Here is a 12,120-nt window from a genome sequence, read left to right as displayed (position 1 = left end):
GGGGTGGAGGCCTAACCAGGGACCCTGCCCTTCTCCTCCCAGCACTTCCCTGACCCGGTATTACTTACTCTGCCTTGGAGGAGATAGAGAAAAGCAGATCGTATATTATCGAGAGCATGAACCAACTTAAGTGTAAGGAAAATTACAACAGCATGTAGGCAATATTTAGTCTTCTATACATTTCTTTTGAAGCACATTTATATAAGGTTCTGCCAGTATGATCTGGATTAAAAAAAGAACTTTTCCTGTTTCAAATATGTGCTATTTACGTTATTAATAGAGTATCTGCAGAAAATATTTACTAAAGCATGATGAAAATCCATTTCCCCTGCAAAGATGAGTACCATAAATGCCTAAGATCTCTAAATGTTGCTAATAATATCTGTAAGGCACTTAAAATTTTTACTTCTTTTTATTCTTCTCTCTTTTTATCTCCTATTTCCTTTGAGACTCCTCTATTCATAAATGACCCCATTGCTTTTGCTTCCCTTAGCAAGTGAAGGATGCACAGTAATGAAAAAAACCACCAAAATTGAATAAAAAGGTCTAATTTGCTTTCTCCTTAGGTTTGGCTTCAGCCTTTCCTTTCCCACTGACTCAGCAGGTCTGCCCGGAAGTCACCACTGTTTCAAATGTGTTTCTTCTAACTTCATATGTTCTAAAAATAGCTTTCTCAAGATAGTTTCAACTTAGCTGAAAAGTTCAATGCTAGTTAAGTTTTAATAGTCATGATTTTCTTGGTAGGTGTGCATGTGGAAGCATGTATGCAAGTTTTCTAGATTCTGCTTTTGACGCATTCATACTGGAAAGGGGGCACTGCCACCAATCACTAAACAGTAATTCATCCAGCTGTTTGGGAAGTACATTAGTGGATGTAGAGCCTTAGATTAGTTCCTGGGCTTTCACATTTTTCTTTAGTGAACATGCAGATTTAAACACATTTGAATAAGCTGAGACCTACCTGTGCCTATGAACACACTGATTTGGGAGACATAAAATGGCTACTTTAATTTCTGTTTCTTTCTCCCCAGGCAAGTATGGTAGGTGGGTGCATGTGAACTCTGTATTAGTAAATGCTCATTCAGAAAACCATAATATCTTTCCTCCTCCCTCCTGCCCAACCTTACCCCATGCATATTGTGGCATGGTTTGTGTGGTGTGTGGCCTAATTACAAAATAGGCCACATCGTACTCCAAGAAATGCATTGCTGGCCATATGAACTTTACTACCTATGCTTTGAAATTGGAGCTGGACTCTATTCCGTGCAAGAATTAAGCCCCATATGCAAGAGTCAGATTCTCCTCACTCGTGTATTTCTGGGAATTGCACTGACATGCGGCATTTATTAGTAACGTTCAGGGTCTTGGGGTGTTTTCCTGCTCCATGTTCTAAAGAATTAATGAGAAATGCTTACTCTGGGGCCATTCTGTGCACTTCATTATGCTTTAATGACTTTTTTTTATTGCCCAGAAACTTAATATAACCACTTCTTTTTTCCCCTTTTAAGGTTTGAACAGGCTTTTATTACCAGTTTGATCAGTAGTGTGGTAAAAATGAAGGACAGTTATTTTTGGATAGCTCTTCAAGACCAAAATGATACAGGAGAATACACTTGGAAGCCAGCAGGGCGGAAACCCGAGCCGGTGCAGTACACACACTGGAACGCACACCAGCCCAGTGAGTAGAGTGAGCTGCATCACCAACCCTCCCTCACCTCTGGCTCCTGTTTTCTTTACTCCAAATTCCTTCTACCCCTTGGTCCACCTCCTTTGATTCTTTCTTAATGTTTTCTTAATGCCTAAATCAACTACAAGGATCAGCACAGGTTAACAGGGGGTGACATATGGCAGATCTTTGTTTCTATTTATTTATTTATTTACTTATTTGTTTGTTTGTTTTGACACAAGGTCTCGCTCTGTCACCCAGCCTAAACTGCAGTAGTACAATCTCAGCTCACTGCAGCCTTGACCTCCCGGGCTCAAGTGATCCTCCCACCTCAGCCTCCCCAGTAGCTGGGACCACAGGCATGCGCCACCACACCCAGCTAATTTTTGTATTTTCTGTAGAGACAGACTGGTATTGAACTCTTGGGCTCAAGCAATCTGCCGACCTTGGCCTCCCAAAGTGCTGGGTTTATAGACATGAGCCAAATTGCCTGGCCTGATGGTCGTTTTTAAAAGTATAATCCATATGAGTCACTTGACATATTAAAGGTATAAATTCATCGCTCAAGACCACCACTGCCTTTATTAGCAGCAAGTCCAGTTTCTCCCTCCTAAAGTCTTTCTCCCCACCTGCACCCCACCCCCCACCCCATTATCTAAGAATCTCAGGCGCTTGCTCAGTTCAGAATGGTCAGTTAAACTTCAAAGTACAGTGGATGGGCACATATGGGTACATCCAGTCAGTTCATAGTCACTGCCTGAGGTACCTTAACCAGGATTCCAGCTCTACTAGTTCATCCTCAGGTGTTCGGCTCTGAATCCCAAGGCATGAAATTGTGCCAGGTTGGTCAGTACCAGAGAAACTGATGGCTTCCACCACAGCCTACACTAGAACCTGTCTCTGTGGAACAAGCTTCAGGCTCTTGTATTAAGCTGAGGTCGACAGCCTAGACCCAACAGCCCCTATATTTCAGAGTGAGTTATTGCTTGCCTGGATCTCCATCAGGGCAATGCCAGAGACAACAGCAAAGAGTTACCAAGTTTGTATCTAGAGGAAATGGCTTAGGGGCCCTAGGCTCTTCCCTCCCTGAAGAGGAGGGAAGAGACACAGAGGTAGAAAATGTTTTAAAAATATCAACAAACATGGAGGAGAGGCTGAGTAATTGGAATGATAAAAGGAAAGGTTAGAATGAATGAGGAGAGGCAGTATTTGAAGAGAGAATGCTTGAATAGCTAGTGTAACAAATAAAAACAGTAAACATTTATACAATAAACGTTTATTAGAATATGCCTCATATTTTATATAGGAGGTTTAAAAACCACAAATTCAATTTCTGTAATGCTTATAAGACTATTGAGGCTTCCTACTTCCTTCCAAGTGCTGCTTGAGTTGTATCCCACAAGATTTAGTAGAGTTTTATAATGTTTCAATTTAGAATACATTCTAATTTCCAATATGAATATGATTTCAACCCATAAATTATTTAGAAGATTTTTTTAATTTCCTAAAATACAGGTGTTTCTAGTTCCTTTTGTTGTCAATACCTAATTTAATTGCACTGTGGTCAAGAAATACTGTTTGTTTGGTGCCTCTCCTTTCAAATACAAAGTTGGTATTATGGCCTTGCATGTGATCATTTTTTTTATATATATCCCATATGTACTTGAAAAGGTTGCATATTCTGCTTTTGCTACATGAAATGCTTCATATCTGTCAACAGATTATGTTAAATGTGTTGTTCAGATCATCTATAGCCTGAATATTTTTTGCCCACGTGATCAATCAATTGCTGAGAGTGTTAAATATCTCCCGCTACGATGGTGGATGTATAAACTTCTCCCTGTGGTTCTGTCGAGTTTTTATATTACATACGTTTTAGGCTGTTTTATTAGCAACGTACAAGTTTAGAATTTGATATCCTACCTGTGGTGTCAAAATCGGTATAGTATCCTGAGTGATCCTCTTGTTCTCTCAAAATTATTTTCTCCATAGAGTTAATTTGTCCATGAATGTAGCTACAGTAACTTTTTAAAAATTAGTATTGGCCTAGTACTTTTTTTATTTTTTCTAACTTTGAATATTTTTGTGTTCTTAGAGTTAATGTATCACTTATAAACAGCATATAACTAAATTTTTAAAACCTTATTCACACATTTGTTGTCCTTAACTGCAGAGTTTGGTTTACTTACATTTTTTGTGATTATGTATAGAATTGGATTCATCTCTTCCATTTTATTATGTCCTTTCCATTTATCCTGCACTTTTTAGTCATGTTTTCTCTTCTTGCTTGCCATCTTTTGAATTTATCTTTTTCTTCTTTTCTCATTTCATTCTTTCCCCTTTACTTATCTGGAAATTGTATTATCTAAATCTATGTTTCTGTATGTTACACTAGCTATTCAACATGCATTCTTAACAAAATCAGCAATACTATCTTTGCTCTCATCTTTAAAAGGATTATAATTTGCTGTTGCTGCCTAGTTTTGAAAATTCTGAACTATTTCATTTCTGTTGGCCATGATTTTGTTGTGGCTATCTTTGCAATGAATATTTGTTTAGGTGTATTCATATGCTAACTATATTTATTTCATTTCCAGAAAGCCTATTTCTGTTTTAAATTTGGTTTGTGGCTCTTTGTTGTCACTTGTTTCCTACTCATATTTTAAAGATTCTCTTTTATTTCCTTAAATATATCCAAGTTATTTTGTATTTGGTTTCTAGCAATCTCATACCTGAAGTTTTATGGGTCTGTTTCTGGATCTCATTTCTTTCACTTTGTGGGTTTTGCCTGGAACTGCTAACTTTTCTATGTACTTTATTTATGGGAGTTCTGTAACCCCTAGGTTGAAGTTGGGCTCCTCCAATGAAAATTAGCATTTGTTTCCATCACTCAGTTTGAGGCACTACCAACTAAGGACCACTTTAAAAGCTCTGACTGAGGTTTTCTTGAACACATAGGTAGCATGAGTTCGATGACTAACCTGCATGAAGTTTGAGTTGTGGTTATAAATTCTTTAGAAAGTTATTTCTTTTCTTATTATTCACTGCCAAGATTGACAGAGACAAGTTTCCTTACAAACAGCTGAGTGAGTATGTTCTCATGTACACTTACCAAAAGTGGCCATTTGGGATTCTATTTTATGCAAGTTTCTTCTGTTAGACTTTTCATTTTGTATATCTGTTAAGCTTCCTCTCCTTTCCCTCAAAATCTCCACGCAACTATCAAAGCAGATGCTCAAGATCTCCAGAATTAGAAAGAAATCTTTAGGGTAAATCCCACTAGGAAGGTAGTTTGGCTACCATGGTTCATACTTTTACTTCATTTGCAAGCTCTATAGATTTGTTTATTTTATGCCAACTCAGCCGTACATTTATAAAGATGTTTTCAAAATGTTTTATCTAGCATTTCAACTAGTTTGACTGAAAGAATCTTTCAGGGTGCGTAATCTGCTGGTTATTTCTCATAGCACCATTTATTTTAACACATGAGATTTTAGGACAGAGAAGAGATAAACACATGTATTCAAGGTACTGCTCAATCTTTGAGATGTCTCCCTCTGTGTTTTTTTAAAAAAAATTTTTCTTTCTATAACCCTATTGCATAATTAAAGCCATTCATTTAATGAGCTTTTATAGGGCATTTGTATGACAAGGGACATTTAAAAATTACCTAATGTGCATGCCTTCATGTTGCCGTAATCTAGGAGTGGTGATAGCAAATACAATAAATAACTCATATATACAGTCATAGTCATTCCTGCTGCTATAACAAAATATCACATATTGGGTAATTTATAAATAACAAAAATTTATTTCTCACAGTTCTAGAGGCTGGGAAGTCCAAGATTAAGGTGCTAGCAGATTCAGTGTCTGCTGAAGGCCTTCTTGCAGTGCCCTCACATGGTGGAAGGGAAAAAGAGCAAAACGAGAGTAGGACACCCCCTCAGCCTCTTTTATAAAAGCATTAATCCCATTCATGAGGATGGAGCACTCATGACTTTATTACTTCCCAGAAGGCCCTGCTTCTTAATACTATCACATATGAATTTTGGAGGGATATATTACATTCAAACCATGGCAAGAGGAAAATATGTGGTGAGTGCTGTAAGAAGTATAAAATAAAGTATTCTAATAGTTAAATGAAGGGAAGATTTATTGAAGTTACCATAAAAGTTCAAGAGGAAGTGGCCTTTCACCTGGGATTGAAAATGTCTGAAATATAGTAGGATTTAGTGGTTAAAGAAGTAAAAAGAATTTTCTCAGCAGAAGCAAATATATGGGGCAACTCTAAGAAATTTTAGGAGCACTGTGTATTTAGAGATTAAGATATATGCAAAAGAGTTGTAAAAGATAAGGCCAGAGTAGGACATTGAAACCACAGCCTAATATTACAAGCTAAAGAGTTTTCACTTCTTCTCTAGGTATAGGAAGCCACTAGAGGTTTTGGATCAAAAAATATTAAGATCAGAAGTGTTCTTCGTTGAGGGTGTTAAGTAAGGTGATATAAATAGATATAAGAGACTGCACTGCAGGATAACATATGCATAAAGAGTACCTACCCACTATTGAGCTGAACTAAAGTTCAAATTCCAGCATTATGATCTCAGAGAAATTACTTAATCTCTCCATATCTCAGTTTCCTCTTCTTTAAAATAAGGACAGTAAATAGTATCTACCTTACAGGATTGTTGTGAGGATTAAAAGAAATATTACATAGTTGCTACTGCATTATAAATAATTAATAAATATTAGCCTTTCTTATTGCAGAGAAATAATTTGCAGGATTTTACCTAAAGCTACAGACAGTGACATTGCTAACCTATTAGGGTTCCTCACCCATACATTCTAAGATGCAGGACCTATTCTGTGCTGGACCAGTCACCAATGTGAGCACCCTGGGAAACCACAGAGCTTTAAAGGAAGGTATGACTGTGGCCTACACACACATTTCCCCAACACTTATGAGCTAGTGTTAAATGTTTTTTTAAAAATTCCTTTAGACCTCCTGAAATTAGAAGAAAGAAAAAAGAGAGAGATCAAAGAAAGTCAGTTTACTTTCTCTCTGTTAAATACACGGTTTAAAACCCTGTACTTTTGAAGACTTAAGTTTAGAAGTTACACCATCCTAATGAGTAAAGAGCTGAACAAACTGAAAAATCAACAACTCTTCTTAGACCCATCACAAGGCAAACCACTGCCGCCCAAAACTGGAAAAATACAAAGATACAGAGAATCACAACTTCCTGGATCAGAAACCCATCAGCAGAAACCTCCAGAGGAACCAGTGCTGGGAGAGGAACATCTGAACTGTCATTGATAAAATTGCTGGAGGCTCAGCACAGACAACTCTGAGGGTTCTCCCGGGTGACCCAGTCATAGGGGACCCCCACACTTTTGTGAGTTCTAGTTCCAGGTAATCTATCAGGTTATCACAGTGAAATATCAGAGAAAAAATTCCCTAATGCTTCCAGCAGAGGGAGAGGAAAAGGAACCATTTTGAAATATAGCAAAGCATTCCGTTGCTAACAAGGCCCCACCTCAGGAGAGGCTATTTTATCAGACTGCTGCTGGAGTTTTATCAGAGCCTGACTCATCTGGAGGAAGGGAAATCTACAACTCCAGCCAGCTCTATCCTTTCATGTGATGGAAAGGAAATACCCCGCTCCAGCTCTCTAGCCATCCTGTCCCACCAACCAGGGAAAAATAACTGAGAAGTATTCGCTGGTCAAGGGCGCAGTCCAGGAACACAGGCTCACCAAAAGCTGAAACCTAATGGTAAAATTGTAGAACACTTCCCCTCCTCTCACACCTTACCATTCCATCGCAAAGGCCTGTTTACTGCAGTTTCTTTTACCCAGTATATTACATCCACTTTTCAACAAAAATATTACAAGACATACTAAAAGGCAAGAAACACATTTTGAAGAGACTGAACAAGCATCAGAGCCAGTCAGCTATGACAGGGATGTTGAAACTACCAGACAAGCAATTTTTTTAAAAATATGATTAATATGCTAAGGGCTTCAATGGGAAAAGTAGACAACATGCAAGAACAACTGGATCCTGTAAGCAGAGAGGTGGAGAGTCTAAGAAAACAAAACAAAACAAAACAAAAAGAAATGCTACAGATCAAAACACCATCACAGAAATGAAGAATGCTTTTGATGAGTTCATAGTAGACTAGACACACATGAGAAAAGAATCTCTGAGTTTGAGTGTGTGATAATACAAACTTCTGAAACTGAAAAACAAAGAGGAAAAAGACTGAAACAGAACAGAATATTCCAGAACTGTGGGACAACTACAAACTGTGTAATGGGAATATCAGAAGGAAAAGAAAGAAATAAAGGAAAAGAAGCAATATTTGAAGCAATAATAACTGAGAATTTCCCCCAAGTTAATATCAGACACCAAACCGCAGATCCAGGAAACTCTGAGAACACCAACCAAGATAAACGCACGAAAAACTACACGTAGACATACTGTATTCGAACTTCAGAAAATGAAAAATAAAGACAAAATCTTGAAAGAAGCCAGAGGGGAAAAAACACCTTACCTCTGGAGGAGCAAAGATAAGAATTAAATCTGACTGCTCTTCAGAAATCATTGAAGCAAGAAGAAAGTAGCATGAAATATTTAAAGTGTTAAGAGAAAAAAAACCCTCCAACTTAAGGATTCTATACTCTGTGAAATTATCCTTTAAAAATGAAGGAGAATTTTTATCAGATTTTATCTGATTTTTATCAGACAAACAAAAATTCGGGAAATTTGTTGCTAGTAGACCTACCTTGCAAGAAATACTCAAAGAAATTCTTCAGAGAGAAGGAAAATGATATAGAAGCTCAGATCTATGTAAAGAAAGAAGGAGCATCAGAGAATAAATGAAGGTAAAACAAAAACTTCTATTTTTCTTATTCTTAATTGATCCAACAAATAATAGTATGTTTAAAATAATAGCAGCAATATATTCAGACATAGGTGAGATAGGTAGATGATAGATGATAGAGTTGCTTTTATACAAGTGAAATGAGTGACAGAGATGGCGCAGGAGATGAGAGGGACTTTGGGTGGTTGTGATGTGTCCGTGTAGGTTCATCAGTGGTAATAAATGTACCACTATGGTGTGGGATGTCTGTAGTGAAGGAGATTGGAGGGCAGTGGTGTTAAAGGGGAGCTCTCTGTATTTTGCACTCAATTTTGCTGTCAACCTAAAACTTTCTGTTATTAATTTTTTAAAATTATGCTTTTGAAAGATGCATGCAAAGTGAAATGAAGACAAATTAGTTTTTTGTATATAAACATCAGTTTAGGAAATTTGTATGGAAACTGGTGACTTTCCATAGCTCCAAACAAGTAACATCATAATTCGCTCAACAGAAAGACCTTGTTCTACAAATCTATGAATATTATTAAAATAAAGAGATAAATAAACTTCCATGTCACACTATACTGCAAAAAAAAAAAAAAGTTTAGGTATCATTTCTATACACTTAGGAATTTTGTTAGGAATGTCTATACTTGTCAAAATAAATTAATACATTTTGAGTAGAGAAAATCTTTGGTTTTTAATATTAAGTTTCTTGGGGGCATATTTAGATGTCAGAAATCTGGAATTGAGGCAGAGCTTCTTGCCATTCATAAGTTTCTGCTGTAATTTATTTGAGTGGCACTACTCTTTTTCTCTTTTCCCTAAAGCAAAAATAATGCCATGATGTTCAGTTTGGCTGCTCAAGCTGATTGACACTGAGTAAATTGTCTCTGAATAAGATGAAAATGTAAATCTTTTTGAAGAAAATAGCAATATAAAAGCTTCTGTGTTTCCCTTTTTCTTTTAAATTGCAACTTGCAGAAACACTACCTAAATCACCTTTTCTTTCCTGCCTGTCACAAAATAATACATTAGCTTCGTCCCCACGTCAGAATCTTAATCCAGCAAAGACTAACTACATGAATTGACCACTGAACAGGAAGCCTACAGCTTTTTGTAAACTCAGCCAGGACTCTGTCTTTATGTCATACCAGCAAAATATTCACTCACCCCACATCCCACACCACAGTGTATATTTGCTACAACTGACAAACCTGCATGAACACATCAGAACCCCCAAAAGTCCCTCTCATCCTTCCTATCATTCCTGTCACTCATTTCACTTGCATAAAAGCAAATCAGAAGGGAATCACCTTTCCACCATTTTTTTTTCAACTTAGTATTATGTTCACCAAATAGTATTACCACCAGGTGGTATCTACCAGTAGTAGAACCACCAAGCATCAGAAATTATCAATTCATGACCAATCTTCTTCCATCTGTACCCTCACCCCTTTCCCATATTTTTTCATAGCAAATCCTCAACATCATATTGTTTCATCTATAAGTATTTCAGCATTATTTCCAAAAAATGGAGACTTCTTTTTAAAAGACATAATAATACAATTATCACCCCTTAAAGTAATTAACTATAATTGCCTATCATTATAAATCTTCAGTTAATGCTCAAATTTCTAAATGGCTCATAAATATTATGTAATGTATTTTACAGCTAGTTTGAATCAAGATCCAAAGAAGGTTCACGCTTTGTAATTGGTTGATAGATCTCCTAAAGTCTGTTTTCATCTCTGTGTTTCCCGCCCCTCCCCAATTTCCACCCCTGCCTTTATTTGCTAATGCAAATGTGCTTTGTCTTCTAAATTTTCCTGCAGTCTGGGCTTTGTTGATTGTATTCACATCACATTGTTTAATGTGTTACTCTATTTTCTTTTTCATAAAATAGGCATTTTTATTTTTAAAAAGAATGAAAGGATTGATCAAATTCAGATTTTTTTTTTGAAAGATTGTTTCATAGTTAGTTGTGTGCTCTGTCTGGAGGCACATAATGTCCAATTTTTTTCTCTTTTTGTGATATTAGCAGCCTTTGATGGTCAATTCTTAGATCCATTGACTCATTAGGGGTTTCTTCATTTATAGCTGGGATAGTCCTATAAAGAGGTAATTCCTTTCAATCAATTTTTTGTTACCCCATGGTACGATTTGTATTGGAAACACAGAACAAATGCTTAGTTCTTTCCCTTTACTAGCTTTCAAAATAATTATTTCTTCATTAGCATCCTTCATCTGTGACCCATTAGAGGTGTTTTTCTTTTTTTAGCATTACTATGAAGTCAGGGTTTTAAACATAGTTGATATGTTTTAGTCCATTGGAATTATTCTTTTTAATGCTCAAATGCCCCATCTTTGTGATGGGAATCTCTTCAAGGAATATCTTCTGAATCCTTCTGATGTGATCCTAGTAGTCTTTGATAGTGTCCTTGCTATCTGGTATGACAAGATATAAATTTCTGCTGCAGAAATTTATAGAAGCATCCATTGCATCAAGAAACCCTGGTTTCTTTTGATGGGAAATGATATTATTTCAGCATCACAGACTGGGCTTACGGGTTCTCGTTGTTTGTGGTTTGTTATTGTTTCTAGGCTATTTCAGTGGACACATCTAGGAAGTGTGTGTTTGTGTGCGTGTGTGTGTAAGATTAAACACTTTTTGAGTTCAAATTCATACTTGCAATTTGAATTCAGGACTACAAAGTTAATTAACCTATATTTTAACTGTATTTCCTTTCTTTCATGCCAAATTTCCCATTCTTAAAACACCAGAAAGTCCTGTTATTTTTAGTAAAAAGCGACAACAAAGGCTCTCTATGACAGTTGGTATTTCAAGAGAAATGAAATATTCAGATGAAACAGGAAAAATGGTTTTCATCCATACTAATTATTGCCACTGATTAAATGGAAAGATGATAAATTAGCTTCTCAGTCAAGGAGAAGCTAATGCTTAGAAACTAAAATGTACTTTGTACCTAGATTCAAGATTCAATATAAGTGGAGGTTGCTCTATGGTGAAAGAAAATAGATGAGTCTATAACTTGTTAAGACATTCAAAAACACTTTTCCAAGTTATATTAGAGGCTCATAGGTGTCTGTACTGAGAAAAATAAACGCTTTCGATCAGTCCTTTGCAGCCATCCATAACTCAGGCTCTGTGAAAAATGTTTTGTTTCTAGACCTAGATACCCCTGGCATGTTCCATTCCTGTGGGATGACTCCGGGGCATGTTCACCCCGATTGTTCCGAGCCCGTGGAAATCTGCAAATGACAAGGAAAATAAGATCCCAATAGAGCAAGTCAGGTTTATTTTCTTGAAAGTGCCCTGCACATAGTGAGGAGTAGTAAGAAGCCTGTCCCATCAGTAGGCCAATCCATTTTAAGGCTCATCAGAGCTCTGAAATGAGCCACCACATAAATAAGGATAAACCCAGTCTAATTTCTGAGAAGCCCTTAGAACATTGACATATGTCCTCATAATCATGTAAGTAACTGTCATGGAAAGTAAAAATGTGACAGTAGATCTTCAAGGAAATGCTGTGGCCACACACAGGAGAGAAACAGGATCAGGGGAATG

The 12,120-nt window shown here is 36.8% G+C and overlaps 1 protein-coding gene across 2 annotated transcripts in view; it reads left to right on the top strand.

The window, feature by feature from the left end:
• The window catches only part of PLA2R1 (phospholipase A2 receptor 1), a 127,229-nt gene that overhangs the window by 56,171 nt on the left and 58,938 nt on the right, over window positions 1-12,120 (top strand). For both annotated transcript variants that reach the window (XM_026447757.1, XM_023217506.2), the window contains exon 11: window positions 1,509-1,678. In XM_026447757.1, coding sequence (XP_026303542.1) covers window positions 1,509-1,678 — 170 coding nt within the window. The remainder of the gene's footprint in view (window positions 1-1,508; window positions 1,679-12,120) is intronic.

Source organism: Piliocolobus tephrosceles, chromosome 11, assembly GCF_002776525.5.
Source record: "Piliocolobus tephrosceles isolate RC106 chromosome 11, ASM277652v3, whole genome shotgun sequence".
Classification (NCBI taxonomy): domain Eukaryota; kingdom Metazoa; phylum Chordata; class Mammalia; order Primates; family Cercopithecidae; genus Piliocolobus; species Piliocolobus tephrosceles.
Note: the sequence above shows the minus strand (reverse complement) of the source record. Positions and strands in the feature narration are given on the sequence as shown.